Genomic DNA, 24,464 nt, shown 5'->3' on the forward strand with positions numbered 1-24,464 from the left:
AGACATACTCAATGGACGTTCTTGTGATATGGTCTGAAGCAATCAACTACCAAGAGAGATTCTTCAACTGTCCTAAGAAGACAAGCAATCATCATTGGTGACTCCATATTAAGAAGAGTGGACAGAGAATTCAGCAAGGGACTTCTTAGTTGGAGCAGCCACTGTTAAATTAACAATCCAAGGGGAAGAGGGTAAGGACGTGAATGTTGTACAAACTCAGCCTGTAATGAACAAATTGAATCAATGTGACAAAGAGTGTAATGAGAAGGAAAATTTCAGTTGCTTACATACTCATGCTAGGAGTCTGGGCAACAAACAATTAGAATTGGAAATGGTCACTGAGAAGAAATATATCATCACTGGTATTACTGAAACCTTGTGGGACACATTATTAGAATGTTAAAATCATTACACTGTTACAACCTGTTTAGGAAGGATAGAGTGGATGAAAGCGATGGCACTGAACATTAAAGATACCATTAACTTTTTGTAAAAGCAGCAAAAAGTCCTGTGGCACCTTATAGACTAACAGACATATTGGAGCATGAGCTTTCATGGGTGAATACATCCGACGAAGTGGGTATTCAAACATCCGACGAAGTGGGTATTCACCCACGAAAGCTCATGCTCCAATACGTCTGTTAGTCTATAAGGTGCCACAGGACTCTTTGCTGCTTTTACAGATCCAGACTAACATGGCTACCTCTCTGATAATTAAACTTTTTTATAGTTATTGATATCTACAGAACCACTGGATCTTGAATGCAAAATCAATGCTCTAACTAACAATCCCAGGAGAGGATACTGGTGGGGATCTGTTACAGACCACCAAATCAAACCAGAGAACAGTATGCATTACTCCTTAAGCACCTCTCTGTAATGTGTGCGGAAATAAAAATTATGTTTTCACATCCTCAATTTGAAAATATGTTGGAGGTCTCATGCAGCCAGAAGTAAAACATCTTACTGTTTCTAAAATTATAGCTGATAATTTTCTAACACAAAATGCAACCAACATAAGATGACTCTATTTTGGACCTTGCTAATGTGGGTAAAGATGAATTAATCACCCCAGTGGGTGGTTGCCTAGGGACCAGTGATCATGATCTAATTACATCTAATGTGGGCAAAAAGAAGACAGCCCCAAGCAGCAGTTCTTCAAAAGGGTTATTTTCCTCAAACTGAGGAAGATGAACAAAATTGATTGGGAGGAAATTTTAGACAGAAAAATGTGAATTAAAATTGGGAGTTGTTTAAGAGGAGGATATTAGACAGATAAAAAGCCACAATTCTACAGTCAAGAAAGAGAACAACTTTGGGTAAAAGCCCATCCTTATTAAGTGGTGAAGGTAACAGTTAGAAAGAAAATTCCCAATACATAACAAATGGAAAAAATTGGGGGTGGAGTAGATAGCAATCAATGTAAATTATAGCATCATGCATGCATCCGACAAAGTGGGTATTCACCCATGAAAGCTCATGCTCCAATATGTTTGTTAGTCTATAAGGTGCCACAGAACTCTTTGCCACTTTTACAGATCCAGACTAACATGGCTACCCCTCTGATATAAATTATAAGTTACTATGTGCAGAAAATTGATAAGGGAAGCTAAAGTAATCATGGAAAAAATCCATGGCTAGTAGGGCAAAGGAAAATAAAAAGGGGGACTTTTTAAAGTATATTGGGAACAAAAGAAACCCTAACAAAAATATAGGCCCATTACTAAATGGAGATGGAAAATTTGTTAATAATGATGTAGAAATGTTCAATAAATATTTCTGTTCTGTATTTGGAAAGAAGCAGGTTGATATACTTGTATCACATGAGGAAAATGAAGTACTTTCCAATCCATTAGTAATGAAGGAATATTAATTTAAATGGGAGTTAGGCACCTCACCTGCTTAGGCACTTTTGAATATCTCATTAGGCAACTATCTGCATCTTGAGGTGCCTAAATACCTTTGGAAATCTGGCCCTTAGAAACCTACGACTCTTAGAAATGTAACCTTAGAAATCTAAATCTCATTGAAAATTTCACCCAGTCACTCTCTTCCCCTTAAAGAATAATTGAGCTTGACATGCTTTAGGGAAAGCATAGAGAGAGGGTAAGAACTCTGCCCTTACTGAATCTGCCAACTGACAAATGAGGCTCACTCAGAGTAACAGAAAGGACCCTGCAATAAAAATTGTTACAACCTGAATTTGGGTTCAAATGTAGAGCAACTTTCCTGTGTCCTGAACCAATGACCATTGGGCTACAAATACATCACAAGGAAATTAGGACAGAAGAAGAAGCAGAATAGTAAATTACCTGGAGTCTCAGGGCACATCCACACTACAGGTTAAGTCTACCTATGTTAGGTTGACTTACCGTGGTGGCTGATGTCCACACTACCCTCCTTCTGTCGGTGGTGCGTGTCCTCACCAGGAGCGCTTCCCCTGACTGAAGAGGGGCAGTGGGGGGGATAGGAAGGGCTGAGAGCCAGGGCGCTCAGCTATGCACAGCTCCCTGCTCCCAGCTGGGAGTGGGGGCCAGTAACCCAGGCTTCCTGCCTCCCCATTCCCTGAGAGGAGTGGGGAGGCAGCGGCCTGGGCCTCTCATCTCCCTGTGTCCCACCAGGAGCGGAGGCCAGTGGCCTGGGCTTCTCGCCTTCCCTGCAAGGAGTGGGGGCCAGTAGTCCAGGCTTCTTGCCTCCCCATTCCCAACTGGGAGCCGGGGCCAGCTGCCTGGGCTTCTTGGCTCCCCAAGTGGGGAGCTAGGCAGGCACAGCCCCCTGGGAGCGGGGAGCTGGGTGGGCGCAGCCTGGTGGGGAGCCAGAGGCAGCTGGGCTCTAGCTGCCAGGCTTTCTTGTCAATTTCACAGCTCTAGCATGGAGCCCTGAAATTGAGAAGACAGCCAAGATCCTATGTAAGTAATGTAGTGACTGCACTGTGTCGCCATGACTACACTGCCACAAGCCCCGTGCCTCTCGTGGAGGTGGAGTTGTTATGTTGGTGTCGTAGGGCACTTACATCGGCGCGACAAGGCTGCAGTGTTTACGCTGACATACGTAGGTCGACGTAACCTGCCTTACATCGACCAGACCTCACAGACCTTTCAAGAGCTGAACTAGAAAACAGTACAAAAACCAGGCACACCTAGAAACAGTGCTGTTGCTGAAGAGATATACAGCAACCCCTAAATGTGACTTGTCACAAATTCATCTCATGGGGAAAATCATCTGGATTCTAAGTATCTCAGTTTTGGCTTTACTTGTCTCTGACATGCTAAGATAAGGGTGTAGATTCATGGCAGTTGAGTAGCACACCTCTAGCACCTGCAGCCTACACAGGGCAGAGGCAAGCAGAATGCCTTATAGACTCATAGACTTTAAGGTCAGAAGGGACCATTATGATCATCTAGTCTGACCTCCTGCACAACACAGGCCACAGAATCTCACCCACCCACTCCTGTAATTAACCCCTAACCTATGTCTGAGTTACTGAAGTCCTCAGATTGTGGTTTGAAGAATCCTCCAGCAAGTGACCCATGCCCCACGCTGCAGATAAAGGCGAAAACTCCCCAGGGCCTCTGCCAATCTGCCCTGGAGGAAAATTCCTTCCTGACCCCAAATATGGCGATCAACTAAACCCTGAGCATGTGGGCAAGACTCACCAGCCAGCACCCAGGAAAGAATTCCCTGTAGTAACTCAGATCCCACCCCACCTAACATCCCATCACAAGCCATTGGGCATATTTACCTGCTAATAATCAAAGATCAATTAATTGCCAGAATTAGGCTATCCCATCATACCATCCTCTCCATAAACTTATCAAGCTTAGTTTTGAAGCCAGATATGTCTTTTGCCCCCACTACTCCCCTTAGTCCATGCTGAACGGGACATGCCTTTGAATGCTCCTTACACTGCTCTAGGAAGAAGCAGCATGTGCCCCCCTAAGCATCTGCTGTCAGTGATACATATGGTGATGGCCTTTGCTACATCCCATATCTGGAAACCCCATTGCAGTGCTGCCCCATCTTCTTGTTGATCCCTCTTCCCAGTGCTCCTGCCTGGCGCCTGATTCCCGTGTGTGTGTATTAGGAATGGAAAGATGCTTCCTACAGCCGCCCTTTATGTTTAAACCATGATTCATTACCGAGAAAATATAGCAAAAGTAACTATTACTGTAGGGCCTACAAACAGGACACTCTATTTTACTTATTTTGATGAACGAACATTAGCACAGTTCATATAGATCTGCTGGATCCCCAGATCATGCACATGCATTAGCAATGCTGTTTTGGCATGGAAATGGTTGCAGCCAGATTATTGGTTCCATTGGAAACACAAGAGAGAAAATAATCCATAGTTGCCATATGAAAAAAGAAAAAAAATTGCATGGGGGAAGGGAGATGCATTCCAGTTTTACAGGATTTACAGTAGCCCAGAAGTGTCTTTTTATAATGTACCACCCAACTCAGCTGGTACTATTTACCAAAACTTGCTAGTGAATGATAATTTCTTCAATACAGACAGAGCAGCTCCGTTTTTCTAGAAGCTGTCACTACAGCACACAGTCCATAACATATTGCAGGCGCACTGGTACTGAGCCAGCATTCTTTCCTAGTAAGGCAGACAGATGTTTAACAGCGGCGAGGCCATTTGGGTAAAGTTATACCTTGCATTTGTTTCCCTCCCGCATCCCGCAGTCTCCTTGGTCTCAGATTCTGCCGGGATAAGAATTCAGAATCGGAAAGGAAAGAAACACTACAAGAATGTTAGTTATGGTGTGACTGAGAAAGGCAACTACTCCTGCTCACAGCTTTCTGCTCTCCCCTCACTAGGGCTTGGGCCTCGGCACAACAGAGTTCAGATTTGTGTACTACAGGAAGTAACCACGTTACCTTTTCCAGGAACCAGTCTGGGCGGGTCCCCTTTCCATCAGTCCGGATCCTCATTTTCCTGAGTGGTGCAATGTCTGCAATCTCCATGATAAAAGTGTCCTCCTGACCTCTCTCAAATCTGGAGAAATTAAAAGGTCATGCAGGTTTTGTATTATCTGGCTTGGTTTCTTGTGCTGATGCATTCATCACGCTCCGTGTACACTACAGCTCGAACCACGCCAGCAACCTCAGTAAAAATGGTTGTAAACCAACCACCCGTTCTTTGTGCACTGTTCTGGACTTGAGTTCCACTCTGGTTATTGCATGCTAGCATGGTTCTGGCAAGCTTCTCCTGCCAAGTTTGGGCAGGGATTCTTTTTCCCTGAGAATCAAGCCAATATAAACCCCGCTGTAGGTTGCCCAAGCTAATCTACAGCATGGCTCACTACCCTGGTTGTAACACAGATATAACTACGTTTACATGGTACACATGCAAATTGTGTTACTAGTAAAGATGGGACAAAACTACAAACCCCACCTACATATCCCCAAACTTTCTGAGAGCTTGACTCTGGAATTGAGGTTTGCAGACTGAGGCCATCTCCTGTTACACCTGGGGCAGGCTAGCGTTGGGAAACTCGGCCTCAGGCCATCGGTTGTATTCTGTCATGCTGTCGCACTATGGGGAGAAGAGGGTATAGGGAACATTGGCCTTTGCTGCTGAGGAGCAACAGGGGAAAAAAGGGCCAGCCAATGGGCTGGATGGTGCATCTTGAATGACGTAGTACATTGGTGAAGTGTCTGTCTAGTTCCCCAGCTGCTTAGGATCTATGTTTACAGTGAGAAATCCCAGCACCGTGGAAGTCAACAGGAGTTTAGCCTTTGAATCCAGAGGGGCCACTGTTCGCCTATAGTGCGAAGCATGTGTTATTGCATGCTATCTACAGCCAATGCATCCCCCAGGGAGGCCCACCCTCTAATATCCCACACAGGCTGGCAGAATTGCTGTAGACCTACAAGAAAATAGCCAACTACTCATCGCTAGCTAGCATGGCAGTTGGAGATAGGAGAATTTGCATAAACTGTCCCCTAAAACACCAGTGGAACGATCAGCCAGCACTCTGGCTCCTCCGCTGATGTGTTGTACGGTCTTCCCCTCTGTCCATCGTTTAACAGTTCTGACGGTGAGCTTTCTTAGGGCACAGGGCATGTGTCTTCTCATGTGTTTGGACACAGCTTTGGACACTGTGGGCACTACTGCAATCTAGATAATAAATAGTAATGGGATCCCATTTCTAGCAGTGGGTTGCACCTGCTACCAGCTGTGCAACTCTGTGATATGAGGGGGAAATTTCTTTTCAGCCTCTGGTCAGATTACACCCTATAGAATAAATCTGATTATCCTTGAGCCATCATCTCAGCCTGCATAACTGCAGATGCTACCAATAGTTTTGGCATGAGCTGCAAAATTTTCATCCAGACTTTAACTTCCCTAGATTTACAGAGGCAACAGCTGTGGGCTTTTGACTCAGGTCCATTTCTAGTTATTAATGATTAAATTTACCTCACCCTCATTCTTTTGAAAACGTGTGCTATGTTCTCTGCCTCAGTGCCTTTCGGTGGTAGTGAGTTCCAAAGCTCACAATACATTGTGCAAAATAATATTTCCTTTCATGCCTTAAGTGGATTGATTCTCCAGTTTCTAACTTTATAAGACAAAATGAAAAGGAGCAAACCATCACTTTTCATTATGGACACCATTGTTCGTAAAGCTTTATGCCCCATCACACTTCTGTCCTTTGCAGGCTAAATAGCTCTAGTCTAAGCAGTCTCCCATCAGCCCGTTCTTTCAACCTGCTGTCATCAGTCAATATCCTGTTTGGAATTTGTAGGTTTCATATCCAACCCATTATTCACAAGAACTCATTACACTATATGGAAACAATCACCCTAAGGAGATGGACTGGAGGACCTAATAGGTCATTCCTATCCCTAATTTATATGAGCACGAACATAAGGATTGTAAATCTGAATAAAAACTGGGGGGATAATACTGGAGGAGATAAAGTATTTGGCAAAATGTCTTCTTCAGACACTGAACCATTTGTCTGCAGGATTTCATTAAGCTTTCCTATCCGTGCCTCTACCTATAAATATTTCTATTGCCTTGAGGTCTTGGCAATAAACAATAATGTAACTAAAATCGCCTTAAATCTGTGACAGGTTAGAGAGTTGTTTCTTTGTAAGGTGGCGAGCTCCTGTCACTGAGCTGGTACTGGATGGCCCCAATAAATATGAAGTGTCTCTTTTAACAATTTTGTATTCAGTGCCTTCTCCTCCCTCTCTCTCCGTCCAGTTGTGTGATGACTACGGATGTTTCCGCATGGGACTTGAATCAATGGAAGTTTGTGTTGTGAATTGCTGGACTGAGAGACAACAGGAATTACAAGTAAACAGGCAATGTGCACATTGTGTAAAGTTCTCTTTTGCTGAGGGTGTTAAGGACAGCCATGACAATGCAAGTAATGGGCAGGTTACATCATTCTTGGTTCTGGAACGAGGGCCTGCAGTAGGGCGTCGAGCAGCTAGCTAACAGCAGCTGACACCCCTAATCAGCTAGATGGTCTTATTGCCTGAGTGGCATTGCCAGGACTGTTCTGAAGACCACTAGTAGCACTCAGCCGGGGATGCTCAACGTGTATGCTCACAGCGTCAATCACTCCTGTACCTGCCTTGTTCTCACCCTTGCTCCAGTCCTGTTCCTGCCTTGCTCCTACCCTGCTCCAGTCCACTCCAGCCCTACTCGGTTTCTGACTCCTGGTTCCTGACCCTCGGCTCTGGCTCCTGGATCTTGACTCTAGCACTAGGCTGGATAGTGGCTGGAGGATATAGATATAATAGGCATCACAGAAACCTGGTGGACTGAGAGCAATCAATGGGACACAATCATTCTGGGGTACAAAATATATCAGAAAGACAGAACAGGTCGTGCAGGGGGAGGAGTGGCACTATATGTAAAAGAAAGTGTAGATTCAAATGAAGTAAAAATCTTAAGCGAATCCACATGTTCCATAGAGTCTCTATGGATAGAAATTTCATGCTCTAGTAAAAATATAACATTAGGGATCTATTATCGACCACCTGCCCAGGACAGTAATAGTGATGATGAAATGCTAAGGGAAATTAGAGAGGCTATCAAAATGAAGAACACAATAATAGTGGGGGATTTCAATTATCCCCATATTGACTGGGAACATTTCACTTCAGGACGAAATGCAGAGATAAAATTTCTCGATACTTTAAATGCCTGCTTCATGGAGCAGCTGGTACGGGAACCCACAAGGGGAGAGGCAACTCTAGATTTAATCCTGAGTGGAGCGCAGGAACTGGTCCAAGAGGTAACTATAGCAGGACCGCTTGGAAATAGTGACCTTAATACAATAGCATTCAACATCCCTGTGGTTGGAAGAACACCTCAACTGCCCAACACTGTGGCATTTAATTTCAAAAGGGGGAACTATACAAAAATGAGGGGGTTAGTTAGACAAAAGTTACAAGGTACAGTGACTAAAGTGAAATCCCTGCAAGTTGCATGGGCCCTTTTTAAAGACACCATAATAGAGGCCCAACTTCAATGTATACCCCAAATTAAGAAACACAGTAAAAGAACTAAAAAAGAGCCACCGTGGCTTAACAACCATGTAAAAGAAGCAGTGAGAGATAAAAAGACTTCCTTTAAAAAGTGGAAGTCAAATCCTAGTGAGGCAAATAGAAAGGAGCACAAACACAGCCAACTTAAGTGCAAGAGTGTAATAAGAAAAGCCAAAGAGGAGTTTGAAGAATGGCTAGCCAAAAACTCCAAAGGTAATAACAAAATGTTTTTTAAGTACATCAGAAGCAGGAAGCCTGCTAAACAACCAGTGGGGCCCCTTGATGATCAAAATACAAAAGGAGCACTTAAAGACGATAAAGTCATTGCAAAGAAACTAAATGGATTCTTTGCTTCAGTCTTCACGGCTGAGGATGTTAGGGAGATACCCAAACCTGAGCTGGCTTTTGTAGGTGACAAATCTGAGGAACTGTCACAGATTGCAGTGTCACTAGAGGAGGTTTTGGAATTAATTGATAAACTCAACATTAACAAGTCACCGGGACCAGATGGCATTCACCCAAGAGTTCTGAAAGAACTCAAATGTGAAGTTGTGGAACTATTAACTAAGGTTTGTAACCTGTCCTTTAAATCGGCTTTGGTACCCAATGATTGGAAGTTAGCTAATGTAACGCCAATATTTAAAAAGGGCTCTAGGGGTGATCCCGGCAATTACAGACTGGTAAGTCTAACGTCGGTATCGGGCAAATTAGTTGAAACAATAGTAAAGAATAAAATTGTCAGACACATAGAAAAACAAACTCTTGAGCAATAGTCAACATGGTTTCTGTAAAGGGAAATTGTGTCTTACTAATCTATTAGAGTTCTTTGAAGGGGTCAACAAACATGTGGACAAGGGGGATCCGGTGGACATAGTGTACTTAGATTTCCAGAAAGCCTTTGACAAGGTCCCTCACCAAAGGCTCTTACGTAAATTAAGCTGTCATGGGATAAAAGGGAAGGTCCTTTCATGGATTGAGAACTGGTTAAAAGACAGGGAACAAAGGGTAGGAATTAATGGTAAATTATCAGAATGGAGAGGGGTAACTAGTGGTGTTCCTCAAGGGTCAGTCCTAGGACCAATCCTATTCAATTTATTCATAAATGATCTGGAGAAAGGGGTAAACAGTGAGGTGGCAAAGTTTGCAGATGATACTAAACTACTCAAGATAGTTAAGACCAAAGCAGATTGTGAAGAACTTCAAAAAGATCTCACAAAACTAAGTGATTGGGCAACAAAATGGCAAATGAAATTTAATGTGGATAAATGTGAAGTAATGCACATTGGAAAAAATAACCCCAACTATACATACAACATGATGGGGGCTAATTTAGCTACAAGAGTCAGGAAAAAGATCTTGGAGTTATCGTGGATAGTTCTCTGAAGATGTCCACGCAGTGTGCAGAGGCGGTCAAAAAAGCAAACAGGATGTTAGGAATCATTAAAAAGGGGATAGAGAATAAGACTGAGAATATATTATTGCCCTTATATAAATCCATGGTACGCCCACATCTTGAATACTGTGTACAGATGTGGTCTCCTCACCTCAAAAAAGATATTCTAGCACTAGAAAAGGTTCAGAAAAGGGCAACTAAAATGATTAGGGGTTTAGAGAGGGTCCCCTACGAGGAAAGATTAAAGAGGCTAAGACTCTTCAGCTTGGAAAAGAGAAGACTAAGGGGGGACATGATAGAGGTATATAAAATCATGAGTGATGTTGAGAAAGTGGATAAGGAAAAGTTATTTACTTATTCCCATAATACAAGAACTAGGGGTCACCAAATGAAATTAATAAGCAGCAGGTTTAAAACAAACAAAAGGAAGTTCTTCTTCACGCAGCGCACAGTCAACTTGTGGAACTCCTTACCTGAGGAGGTTGTGAAGGCTAGGACTATAACAATGTTTAAAAGGGGACTGGATAAATTCATGGTGGCTAAGTCCATAAATGGCTATTAGCCAGGATGGGTAAGAATGGTGTCCCTAGCCTCTGTTCAGGATGGAGATGGATGGCCGGAGAGAGATCACTTGATCATTGCCTGTTAGGTTCACTCCCTCTGGGGCACCTGGCACTGGCCACTGTCGGTAGACAGATACTAGGCTAGATGGACCTTTGGTCTGACCCGGTACGGCCTTTCTTATGTTCTTATGTTCTTATCTTGTGGCAGAGCTACAGTGTGTGCAAAGCTGCTTTATATATTGCACCCATTAACTGTTATTTCTTAGGAGCCACTCTCTGCCCATGTACAGCCAGCTGCTTCAGTTGCTTTTCACTATGTTTTGTGGGGCGCTGTCTTGAAGAAAGGCCTCTGTGGTGACTCACGGCACACAGTGTAGTATGCTGTGGAAAGGCTCTTTAAAATTAGTCATAGAAGCTCTGTGAGCCTCCCTCAGTAGTTACAATAATGTAAGTTATTTCCCGGCTTATTCAGTCAACCGGGGGAGTGTGGGATATCTTGAACTATCATGAAGGACCCCTCTCCAGTGTCTGGGAGTCTCTTCCCATCCCTCATAGGCATTTTGATGCTGACATGGGACTGGTTTTGTTTCTTAAACAAGAAAAACAAGAGTCCACCTCTTCCCCACCCCAGGGTTGCACACTGGAAGACAGACCAGCCAAGTGTAGGGAGCTGCAAAGGGCAGCAAGTGGGGGAAGTTCATCTGCTGGTGCTCTTAGGTTAAAAGCACCTGAATATGCCTGGAAACAAACTGTCTTCTGCATATCTCTATCTGGATCCAAAAACTATCATGGCATTCTGTCGCCTGCATGGCTCAGGAGCGAGCATATCCACTCTGCTGGGTTGGGTCCTTTGAAGATGATGCAGAGATTTTAGGCAGGGGTAAAGGAGTTCTAACTTTCCAAAACAAAGCAACAGAACCCTTCTCGTTACATAATGAAACACAGGAAGGCGTCAAGGTCATTTGAACATACTTGCCCATGTAACTATTCCTTACTGGCATCTGCAAATATAACATCTCTTCATCATCCTGCTCACAGAGCTCTTATTTTCAGTAATGCTAGTCAGTGCACTATACACAGAATCACAACTCAGTCAGTTAACGTGCTATAAGGCTGTGGTCAAAGGTCTGGTGTCCCGGACAGCAAACTGGTTCTAAAGTCTATGGCAGATCCTTGGATCCTGCAGCACTCGGGTGGAGCAGCCTGGAAACGCTGTAGCAGCTTCGTATAAATATTACAAATTGAGAGGTTTATTTAATTAAAATTGAAATGGGATATTATAATCATTGCTGTCGTCCCTGTGATATTCATTCCATGCTGTCCTCACATTTTGACAAGGTACAGCTGGATGGCAGAAGTTATCAGAGGGGATGCTGGAGGTTTTGGCAGCTGAGTAAGGGTCAGTCAGACCATTAAGCACCTGGGGAGGTGATGGAGTCAGATTAGGATGATAGGGTAAGTATTTTAGCTGTGTCCATGAAAATGATCATTAGTGAAATAGTTACAAAGGTTATCTTGAGGCTACAGAGTACCCCTCCCCTTGGTAGGGATGGGTCAGTCCACACCTTTCTCTGTCAGACTGTCAGCAGAATTACACTGTCGGTTTACATTCAATCTGTGTTTTTTACATTTTCTTCACAACTATGAAAGACAAATTTATAAAACCCCCAAATCTTAGATTCTCCTGAAAAGGTGGATTCCACATCAGATACTGCCCCTATGATACCATGGAATATATAGGACCCTGACTGTAGCTGACTCAAGACTTTAGTATTCACAATTTTCCTTATATTGTCTAGTTTTAAGACTGCAGAGAACCAGGATAAACTCCAAGACTTGTGTAAATGACAAAGGAGGATATATCATTTGTTGCACAGTCTATTTCATCGTACTGCTCTGTTAAGTCCAATACCACAACTTGGAAATGGTCAATGGCCCTTTTGCCATTTATTTCAGTGAGAGCAGGAGCAGGGCCCTGGCTTTGTTTAAATTTGAAAGCTGAGCTTTGTTGTTGCCTGTTTTTAAGGAACAAAGAGGACAAGACACTGACCTCTCCCCATTTTTTTCCAGTCGCATCTCCTCAGTGTTCCCGCTGGACCCAAAGAGAGTCATGTAAATATTTGTATCCGTTCCAGCATGTTGGATGTCGCCAGTCACAACTGTAACTTCATACAGAATCTGGCAAGGATTGAAACAATCATGAAGCGTCTCACTGCAAACAGCTGATCTTGACCCAAACAAAAGCCTAAGCAAAAAGCCAGTCAGGCTCTGCAGTTTGTCTGCTTCTTTAAGTGCAGTTATCATAGCACAATACCTTTAAGACCAGTTCCCTTTATACTGATATTTTCTATTGCAAAGTTACTGGCCGAAACGTATTATGAAATATTTTCCTTTTTCATCACCTAACCCTTTTTAGTGGGTTTTGACAGCCCACACAATGTGTCTGTGCGTGAGAGAGACTCTGTTATTACTACACACATACACACTTTGGAAATGATAGGCATCTGATGAACTGCAGAGGCAGGTGATAAATGGCAATGATCATACAGCTTTGTCTATTTCATCTGCACTCTGCCCAAAAATCCATCTCCCTCTAGACCAGGGATTGGCAACCTTTCAGAAGTGGTGTGCCGAGTCTTAATTTATTCATTCTAATTTAAGGTTTGGTGTGCCAATAATACATTTAAACGTTTTTAGAATGGCTCTTCCTATAAGTCTATAATATATAACTAAACTACTGTTGTATGTAAAGTAAACAAGGTTTTTAAAATGTTTAAGAAGCTTCATTTAAAATTAAATTAAAATGCAGAGCCCCCTGGACCGGTGGCCAGGACCCGGGCAGTGTGAGTGCCACTGAAAATCAGCTCGCGTGCCACCTTCGGCACACATGCCATAGGTTGCCTACCCCTGCTCTAGACTGTTCTGAGATTCCAGTCCCCCAAGCAGCTTCAAACTGCTGCCACTTTAAAAAATCAACTTGCTAGGAAAATGTTTGTTTCTTCCCCTCAAATACAGTATCCCCTCAACCCACCTCCCCAAATGTTATGGGTCTGATGCCCAAAGTGGACAATTTTCAGTCCTGCTTCAGTGATAGGTTTAAAGCCTGATACGTATCTCACCACACTGCTCGGTAAAAATTGGGTGTCTTAGCCATGGCAAAGTGGAGATTCCCACTTTCCCAGTGGGATACACAGCACTTGCATCTAGCTCTGGAAGGTACCAAGATATCACACTTTAAAGTTGTGCCAGCTTATGCATAGGAAGCTACTTGGGGTCATTTCCAATATATTAGTTTTACTTTATTCTCTTTCTCTGAAACGTGAACAGCTGGACTCATGGGGTAAAATATTTCAAAAGCACCTAAGTGATTTAGGTCCCTGAGTCCCAATGCTCCATGGGACTTTGGATAACATTTTCAAAAAGCATTCAAGTGACCTAGAAGTCCCTCTGAAAGTCAATGGGACTTAGTTACCTAAGTCACTTAGGCACTTTTGCAGATGTTTTACCTGATATCTAAGGCACTTGGGTTTATCAGTGGAGGGATAGCTGAAACAGTCCCAGTACACTGTACTCCTTATTGGTGGGATATATTATGTAGGTTTTATAGGCATCAGTCATGGATGCCACATTATTCAAGAGTGTCAAAAGAATAGGAGGGAAAATAAATTAAATTATGAGGCACAGGAGGTGAAGAAAAATCATACCATTAACTTTCCAAAAATAGTTAAGGGTGCCAGTCCTCACCAATGCCAACACATTTGGAGTTTCTGATCCAAGCCATTTATAAGGAAAAATGGGACAAAATATGTTATGGACTGTTTGAAAAGTGAAACCTACACTTCAGTATTTGAACACTCAGCTCAGTGTCACCGTCCCTAATTTTCCCTAAATCTTCCAGCAAAATTCACATATGAGAGTTCAGGTGGGTGGAATTACTTTTGGCAGACTTAAGGAAGTGATGGGCAACACTGGACTTTTAATGGAAAACTAAGCTTAAACCTTAATTAGCATAAATATTGATTTATGGATGTCACATTAGAGGAGGTCTCTGGTATGAGTCTTTGAAAGCTGTCAAGGTGGAAGTTAAAGAACTGGTGGAACATTTCAGATAAAGTAGATCTTAGCCCCAGTTTTCTGCCCAAAGTCTTCTTTATGAGTGCACTAGGTTCTACTGTTGAAGACTGTGTGCAGTGGCTGTGTCTGTCAGTAAAAAATGTTATTATACTTCTGTTTGGGGTACAAAAAAGATTTTATGAGTAAATCTCATTTAGTTGGAAGTCAGGAGCAATGTATGAAATTACTGTTTTACCAGCAGGGTGATTTAGGTCTGAATATAGATTTACCAACAGAGATTTCAGACCAACACTGTATTATTGCCTCACTCGTCATACATTATTGTCTGCTAGTATTTCCATTATGAATCCTATTTCCAAGGACTGCATAATTCAGGCTTTTTTAATTTGTATTGGTTTAAAATATAGCACATAACATCTCAAATGTTTATATAAATATATAGTGGTTTTTGTCTTTCCTTTTTAATTTTTCTAGGCTACATTTGATTTAAATCATTTGGTACTTGATTCAGAGATAAGCAAAGCTATAAAAGTCTCATGGTTTCCAGATGCCTTTTTTTAATTGAGCAAAAACAAAAAGAAATGTTTTTTGAAACACAAACTGTGTACAGAAACAAACCTCAAACTTTGTACACACAAAAAGTCACATCTTACTTTGTTAACTTTGAAATGACCTCCTGTGCATACAAAATAACAGATTAGAATTAATTTTTTTTAGAATTGTAAATATATACAGTGCTTTAGAACAGGTAATGATACTAAACAAAACTCATAAATAAATAATAAAGATACCTTTTAAAAACAAGAAACTCAAACCTCATGTAGAAAGTACAGTAGTTTACAAATGTATTCACTGTAGTTATGTTATAATCTGTTACCATATATGGCACATAAACACTTATATAGATGAAGGTTTTAATTTAACTGCTAAAGAGTAAAAAGATCTTAGAACATACCTTGTGGCCAATGGTAACACAATCTGCATCCAGGATGTTGAAGACACGTGAAGTGAGACCATCCCCGCGGTCCCTGGCCAGCCAGCATTTACAGACAAAGGTATACATGACCCCTTTAGTGGGTACAATGAGTGTTAGCTCTTCTACCAGCCAGGAGCTCTCTGGTGTGGCACCATCGTGACCCAGCTATGACGTTCAGACAGATAAAAACATTGACTGTTAAAGGAAATACAGACATATCCAGGGATCCTAATAGGAAATGATCAGACCAGATGTTTTAACTGGTAATGACAGCCAAAGCCAGTTTATTTCATGTACTGCTGAAATGCAGCCACCTCCAGGAGGAACAGAGCAGCTGTAAAACAATGCATGACATTTCTACATGAAAGAAAGGATGTCAGTATCCTCGGCAGGTAATATTAGTTAAGGTGCTCAGATATCATATTGATGGGCATGGTTTTAAAACCTAGACAGAAGTGAAGGACAATACCATGCCCAATTGTAAATATGTTGGGGGGGGGGGGAGGAGGGAGGGCGTGATATTAAATAGCCAGAAAGCAACTGCCCATATTGAAACAGGGGGAGGGATAACTCAGTGGTTTGAGCATTGGCCTCTGAACTCAGGGTGGTGAGCTCTGGGCTACCCAGAGGATTCAGGAGGCCTGGGGTCTTCGGCGGCGGGGGGCCCCCACTTTGGCAGTAATGCGGTGGCAGGGGATCCTTCCGCTCTGAGACCCGCTGCCCAGGGCCGGCTCCAGACCCCAGCGCACCAAGCGTGCGCTTGGGGCGGCATTTTGCCGGCAGCGCGGCAGGCGGCTCCGGCGGACCTTCCGTAGTCATGCCTGCGGAAGGTCCGCTGGTCCCGCAGCTCCAGTGGACCTCCCGCAGGCATGACTGCAGATGCTCCACCAGAGCCGCGGGACCAGCGGACCCTCCACAGGCACGTCTGCAAGAGGTCCCCCGGAGCCGTGGGACCGGTGTGCTTGGGGCGGCCAAATTCCTAGAGCCGCCGAAGTGCCCCGAAGACCCACGGCGGGGGCCCCCGCCGCCGAATTACCGCTGAAGACCCGGCACTTCGGCAGCGGGTCCCGCTTGGGCGGTAATTCGGCGGCGGGGGCGGAAGGACCCCCCTGCCGCCGAAGACCCAGAGCGGAAGCAGCTCTGGGGGCCCGGGGCCCACAAGAGTTTTCTGGGGCCCCCGGAGTGAAAAACGCTCGTAGGGTCCCCTGCGGGACCTGGGGCAAATTGCCCCACTTGCCCCCCCCACTGGGCAGCCCTGGGTGAGCTCAATCCTTAAGGGGGCTGCTTAGGGATCTGGGGCAAAAATCTGTCTGGGAATTGGTCCTGCTTTGAGCAGGGGGTCAGACTAGATGACCTCCTGAGGTCCCTTCCAACCGTGATATTCTATTGTTCCCAAAAGTCCCACACCTATTATGGCATCACCCCCTTCCACTCCAACAATTACAGTTATGACCACCCACTTGTTGGCTCCTCTCAATTTGCATTTTCTTCCCTGCCATTCCTCATGTTCACACCCTGCAAGACCATACAACCCCTCCCATACACACATCAACCTCCCCGCTCCCATATGTATGTCTGTATATAAAAAATATATATTGGATTGCTTCCCTCTTCCCTAACCTTGGTATGTGGCTCATTTTCTTGAATTATAAGCTCTTCAGGGCAGGGACTGTGTCTGCTTCTCTCAGTGGGACCCCAATGTTGACCAGCATCTCTGACAGGATCTGAGGAAGGCTGGTCCAGTGGGCAGTAGTTTAGGAAGTAGGAGGCCTAGGTTCAAATCCCTACACTACCATAGGCTTTCTGTATGACCTTGGTCAAGTCACCTAGTCTCTCTGTGCCTCAGTTCCCCATCTGCAAAATGGGGATAATGGTCCTTCCATAGCTCCCCAGGATGTGATGAGGATAAATACATAAAAGATTGTGAGGCACGGAGGGTACGTCTACACTGCAATTAAAACATCCATGGCACTCGGTGCCTGGGTTAGCTGACTTGGGCTTGGGCTGCATGGGTAAAAATAGCAATGTAGACATTTGGAGCTGGGCTCTAAAACGCTCTCTCTCCCTCCCTCAGAGAGCCCAGACATCTACACGATGACTTTAGAGCCCCACAGCCAGAGTCAAACCCTCAGCTACTAGGGTGGATAGGGCCATCTGCATACCGTAGATAGACAGCTTAAAGCTGGTCCCTGACACAACATGGTAACTCCAGCACTAGGCTGGGCATTGGTTCAGTACTGACTCAGGGTGAAGAATGCCTCAGATTTAGTTATCATCATTCTGCAGCTCCTTGAAGGGTCTCCCAGCCTTAGCCTATGAGATCTGTCAACATCACAGCCAGAGATGGGACAGCTGCAGTCAACTGCTAATCCTTCAAACTCCTCTCCAAGAACGTGTGTGTCACTGTTAAATAACTGGGGAGATTCATCTTAGCACATCCATATCAGCATAATTATGTATCCCAATCACAAAAAGAAAACTTCTCTCTGTCAGTCATTCTAATGAACAATCTGTTCACAAAAGGCTGGAAATAAGAGCTGCCTACAGTTCATTATTTTCAAAGCAAAACTTATGCATCATTAAGAGATACGGAAATCTTAGCTCTCAACTTTTACAAATTATTTTCTCAACCATTCTAAATAGCTAACAACTTTTTAAGAAAAACAGCTCTATCGAGGATGACAGGTCCGTGGTATCTTACTCCACCCAAAACCAAATGATCATTTCATCCAACAGTCTCAACCATCACTCCTATTAGGAATATTATTAGAATGATAATGTCTGTGCAGCTGCAGAAAATTAGAGCTAACCTCTAGGGAAATTCAAGTCTACAGTGGATGCAATAATTCTCGGATTCCGAGGGGGTGTGGGGAATGGGAATACAGCATTTGCTTTTCTGCACCCTCCCTGCCAACTCAGCGGCCCTTATGAGAACATGTGCACTGTTTCTTTAAATCTGTAGTGAGATGCCAGGAATGAGGAGGATGGGGAAGGCCTAGCAAGCAGAGACAGAGTAGCTTTAGGGGAAATTCTGTTGGGACTCCTGTGAAAGTCTGCTTCTCATCTCAGTTCATTACAAATATCCCACTAGGCATCATTCTGGGACACCTCTTGACACTAGTATTTGCATTCTGGGCTATCTTTGAGAATCCAGAAGACCAGCAGATTTTCATCGGTCCCCTAGGGTGACCAGGTGTCTGGTTTTTGACTGGAACACCCGGTTGAAAAGGGATCCTGGAGACTCATCGGGTCATTGAATGTCCGGTTTGCAGCGCCGTGCAGGGAGGCTGGCAGGCTCCCTGCTAGCCTCCGCACTGCACAGCTCCTGGGAAGCAGATGGCATGTCCCCCCTCTGGCTCCTATGCATAGAGGCAACAGGGGGAACCATGGCCAATGGGAGCTGGCGCCTGTGGACGGGGCAGCACGCAGAGCCGCCTGGCTGCCCCTACACATAGGAGCTGGAGGAGGAACATGCTGCTGCTTCTTGGAACTGCTTGAGATAAGAGCCTGCACCCCTGACCCCGCCCCATGCCCTGCCCCCCTGCCCAGCCCTGATCCCCCTCCCGCCCTCCGAACCCCTCAGTCCCAGCCTGGAGCACCCTCCCTCACTCCGAACCCCCCCATCCTGGAGCCCCCTTCTGTATCCCAAATCCCTCAGCCCCACATCAGAGCCCACACCCCCAGCCAGAGCTCTCATCCCTACACACGCCCCAAGCTCCTCCCTCACCCTGAACTCCTCATTTCTGGCCCCACCCCAAAACCTGCACCCCCCCAGCCCAGAGCCTGTAGCTCCTCCCACACCCCAACCCTCTGCCTCAGTCCGGAGCCCCCTCCCATACTCCAAACCCCTCATCCTGGTCCCCACCCCAGAGCCTGCACCCCCAGCCAGAGCCCTCACCCCTTTCTCATTCCAACCAACTGCCTCAGCCTGGAGCCCCCTCCTGCATTCTGAACTCTTCCTTTCTGGCCCCACCCCAGAGCCCACACCCCCCGCTGGAGCCTTCACCCCCTGCCACACACCAGCCCCCTGAGCCAGTGCAGTGAAAACGAGTGAGTGAGTGAGGGTGGGGAGAGCGAGCAACAGAGGGAGGGGGGATGGAGTGAGCGGGGGGAGGGTCTCGGAGAAGGGGCGGGGCATGGATGGGGCCTCGGAGGAGGGGCGGGGCAGGCGGGAGGCAAGGGTGTTCGGTTTTGTGCGAGTAGGAAGTTGGCAACCCTAAGGTTTTAAACATTGTTCTGAGGACCGGAGTTAAACTTGGTTCAGTGCTGAATAACCACTACAACATGGTCAGTGGGTCATTCAGAACATAACTCTGGGATTATTTAATTTTGCGTTTTCTTAGCAGGTTACTTTTGAGCCTGCAGGAATGGTAAATAGCTGTCATATTCGTTCCTTTTCTAAATGAATTGTGCAATAAGCCCTACCAATACATTGCATGGTCTTAAGTCATAATCACACCAGAGGGTAATCTCTGAACATAGGGCCATAATGACCACCTAGGAAGACTGATGATATTTCTGGCTGGGATGCTGAAAGGATCCTAACGAAGCAGAATTTCAGAGAGATTTGGGTGCCTAACTCCACAGCTCCTTTGAAAATCCTAGTCACTGTGATTATTTCTCAGAGTCTACAGTTTGCTAGGCTCTTCACAATACTGATAATAAGGCAGGGACCCTGCCCTTAAGAGCCTACAATCACATTTCAGATGTGACACAACAACAAGGTAAAATAAAACAACAGAAAGGGAAAGAAGAGACAAAGGTCACATCAAAGAGTTAGGGTCTGACGCTCAGAGGTGCTGAGACTCTCCTGGACTCATGAGAGCAGAGGATGCTCAGAGTCTTTCCAGATCAGGTCCTTATTCAGCAAGGGCCAGCGCACAGCACAGTGGGGCAGAATCTGCAATGACGAAATGAGCTCAGCTCTTTGTTGTAGGTATCATGTCAGAAGTGGATCTTGGGGAGGGATTTGAATGAAGAGAGGACTAGTTTCCTGGCATATCAGCTCAGGAAAGACACCCCATGCATAGGGGGAAATGTGGAATTTTAAATAATATTGTGATTCTCTGTGGCAGTCGAAATCAAAGATGCTGGGCTATTTTTTCTTTATTAGGAGAAAAATAAATGAACACGGGTTTAAGAAAGCACTCTTCAGTTTTCACCAAGTGCCTGCCTGTTGTTTCCTGTGACTACCGGGTGTCCACATTATTTTTATTTCAATGTGTAAATTCAAATTTATCATTACAAAGTTTTAGAGATGTAGGCAAAACAGGCAGCAAAGGGGCCCTCTCATATCACTCAAATCTTCGTTGTTTCTATCTTTAGAGAAAGCAGAATAAAAATGCATTATTACAAACTGCATCACAGTGCAGATATTACTATGCCAGTCAAACAGAGTAGAGAGACTATTCCAGCATCTTCTGCAATATACTATGTTATTTCTGCTCAAGAATGTATGTCTATATCCTCTCACGTTCTGCTAATAGCAAGCACATGCCAACTCCAAATACCCAGGTGTTCTTCGCCTGCACCAAGTAGATAGCTAGCAATTTTCTTCCCTGGGACCTAAAGGGTACAATACTGTACAAGAAAATAAGCACACGTGCCATGGCCACCAGTGCAGATTGGCATGTGGATGTCATAGCTGAGATGCATTTTAACCAGGAGAGACTTTCCAGGCACAGGGGACTGTATGAAAAGAGGTACAAAACCATGAGTGGGTGACTATCAAAACAGAGTCAGGGCACATTAAAAAGGACAAGTGGGCAAATGAATAGGAGGGTGGATAGGATAATGATAGGGCCTATTGAGGCTTTGGGAGCCCAAGTGGCCAGAGGTTAACTTAAAAGCTGTGTGTTATTTCTCGATTTTTCTTCTTCCTCCTCCTCTCTCTCAATTTCACCTTCACATCATTTCCTCCCCCCACTTTCCCTTTTCCTCTCTATTATATGCTCCTCTCATCCTGCCTGTCCCTCTCCTCATAGTGTCCCTACCTCCTTCACACTTCCTTCTCCGGTTCCCCATTCCCTCTCTTCCTCCCACCATTCCTGCCCAGTTCTTTATCCCTCTTTCCCCAGACTCCTGATTTTCTCACCTTTCCTTTTTCACAGTTTGGCGGAGGCCAATACTTGCTCACCCACAACTTACCTGCCCAGGTCAGAGGTACATTTACATATAAACATACACTGGAGGGGGAGGGGGAAGAGGCGTTATATACCTGCCTAACTTTGAAAATCTGCACCAAAAATGCTTGGATACAAATCGGCCTAAAGTTAATAACTAGGCACTTAGAGTGCATTAAGAAACTGGCTTGATAATAAACTAAAAGCTATTAGAGAGCACAGCTCAAGGTGTCAGAATGCATTGCTTGAATGAAAGTTAATGGAAGCATTTCACTCTAAACGTTACCTGCTGCAACAGGGCATGCAAGTTCAGAGATTTTCAATTTGTTTAGGAGTTCTCTCCCTTTGTATATTTCACTCCTCATCCTCCGGACAAATTTTTTTAAAAAGGCTTTGCAGCACATCTGGAAGTTTAACAGCAACAGCTGGGCACAGCCTGGAACGGACTGCCTATTGAAATCCTCAGTCCGGGTGGGCTTCAGCTAGCAGAGAGACTGCAGTACTTGTGGGACTTGGGTAGACTTTCAGGAGGTGGTAGCTGCCATGTGCAACAAGAATTATGTATATTTTGAAGATTCATACTACATTTAAACTCAGTGATGGGGAGTTTATGTAAATTCTGCCTCCCTGAGCCATAATAACAATAAAAAAAGAAAGGTTCCTTCTCTAGGATCTCTGATCTGTGCACATTGCTTATCAGCCATGATTAATTCTCTTTTGTGAGGCCCTCCAAGCTGTGAAAACAATTTCCATGTTTAGCTAGAAAATTATACAAGATGCTTTTCTCACTGGAGGCGGTTTATGAAACCCAACTGGAAGCACTGCTAAAATCAACAGGGGAAAAGGTGAATAGAGAATAGGAGCCTGGAAATTTTGACTGAATCTGTGGATAAATTATAACTGCACCAGATAAAAAAACAAATTTACACTGAAGATGTTAAAACAACCATCTTATGGAAGAGAAACTGTCCTTTTATCAGAAATGGGACAAAACTGGGACATCAATTGCAAAGCCATTTAAATTTTGCAGATTTTGAACCTGCCCTCTAAAGTCTTGGTTCTAAGTCAGATCCAAAACCAGAAGGGACTTATTTGCTCAATCTGGCTTGGGTGTAGTTGAAATCTTGTGAGAGAACAACTTGAGAGAACCCCAGTTTCTATTCTGGATCCAAACACCTCCTCTTTTGCCCTTTTCTAACTATACTGCAGATAGGTGAAACATGCTTCATTCAAGCCTCCAATGACCACTCTTTGTTCACACAGTACCTCCAATTTTTTGATCTCCCCAACATCTAATCCCATAACAGAGAACTTCTCCACGGAGCCATCAGCAAACTCTTTCTTTTCTTTCGGGAGATCTAGCCACAGCCTGCCTGTCTGCACTTTCTGAGGACCCATAATGATGATGTAAACTCGGCTGTCAGTGCTTGAATCATATTCTGTGCCAGTAGTGATGATGAGATGATACGGAATCACTGCAATAGACAAAGTTCCATTAATCAGAAAACATGTACAGAGACACAAGGGTACCAACATCTCAAGTACCAATGGTCTGATCCTAAAAGGTGCGGAGTGCCTCCTGAGAGGTGTTGAGTAATCTCAGTTTGTGAGGTGCACATCTCCTTGCAGGATTGGGCTATGAATGGGTGCTGGGAAATTTTCCCATGTACACACAAACAGGGCCAAATTCTGCCTTGACTTACCTCCCATGCAGATGCAGCCCCATTCACTTCCATAAGGTTACATAAGGTGCATTTCAGTGCAGAATTTTCCTGTGTAGACTAAGGACCTGATTCTGATTTACATTAAGGGACCTTAGTGTCAACGAGACTCAGGCCCTACATCATCAATAGGCCAGCAGACCAAAGAGTTCACACACTCATAGGATAATAAAGGCACATAAAACTCTGTTAGATCCAAGCCAAACAGAATCATTGACTGAACGTCCTCAGTACCACTGTAGTTCCTCCTTGTTCTTTATTCAAGGATCACTTTGAAACAAGTGGCACTTTCAGGGCTCCAGTGTCCCTTTATATAATCAAGGTAAACTAGGAATGTTCTCATATTAAAGATTAGACACTGAATAATATTTATACATAATATAATATATATTAGGGGGAAGCTTCAGACCATAGCTTCGGAGCTTCCCTAGGTAGTTTCATAATGGTTTTGAAACATTGCAGCACAGCTGTTAGTAGGGAAGAGCTGTTTCTCCAGTGCCTGGATGCTTTTCAAGTGGTTTCCAGGAGCCTATTTGGGCAGGTCTGTTGGACGGTGAAGAGAAAGATGATGAATACACCTATGATTTTTCAGAACATGTCACGCCAAGCTGTACAACATATTCACAACAAAACTCAAAATTCTGTGAAATGTGCCTCAGCACAAACTCCAAACTTGGCCCAAGTTAATCAACAGGGGTTTTCTGGGGGGTGGCAGGAGGAGGTGGCATTATCTCATTAAAATATGACCATATAGATCATCGTTGCAACCACAGTTATATTTTTGCAACAAATCTTGTACAAGATGTGGCATGTAAGATGTCTATGGAAAGGATATGATTTGCTGGATATGAGTATGCTATCTGTATGCATGTATCATTTTTGTATTTGAAGTTTTAAGTATTGGCTCTATAACTGGATTTCAAATGGTTGCTCCTGGGGTAACACCCACAAGGTAGCCAGCCAGCACAGCTTGGAGGGACTATTCAAATTGAGTGGCTCATCAAAAGAACCATGGGAGATGCCCATCTACAGATAATGGAATTTTCTGCTGTAACTAGGTGAAATGCATGGACATGGGACTTGCCCATGGGATTCCAA

General features: G+C 44.3%; 1 protein-coding gene across 5 annotated transcripts in view; it reads right to left on the reverse strand.

Moving 5' to 3' along the window:
- LOXHD1 (lipoxygenase homology PLAT domains 1) overlaps positions 1 to 24,464 on the reverse strand; it is a 289,434-nt gene that overhangs the window by 42,229 nt on the left and 222,741 nt on the right. For all 5 annotated transcript variants that reach the window (XM_039545016.1, XM_039545015.1, XM_039545017.1 and 2 more), the window contains 4 exons: positions 22,912 to 23,120; positions 15,503 to 15,688; positions 12,524 to 12,651; positions 4,888 to 5,005 (listed from right to left, as the gene is read on the reverse strand). In XM_039545016.1, the coding sequence (XP_039400950.1) occupies positions 4,888 to 5,005; positions 12,524 to 12,651; positions 15,503 to 15,688; positions 22,912 to 23,120 (641 nt within the window). The remainder of the gene's footprint in view (positions 1 to 4,887; positions 5,006 to 12,523; positions 12,652 to 15,502; positions 15,689 to 22,911; positions 23,121 to 24,464) is intronic.

Source organism: Mauremys reevesii, linkage group 6 (genome assembly GCF_016161935.1).
Source record: "Mauremys reevesii isolate NIE-2019 linkage group 6, ASM1616193v1, whole genome shotgun sequence".
In the NCBI taxonomy this organism is placed as follows: Eukaryota; Metazoa; Chordata; order Testudines; family Geoemydidae; genus Mauremys; species Mauremys reevesii.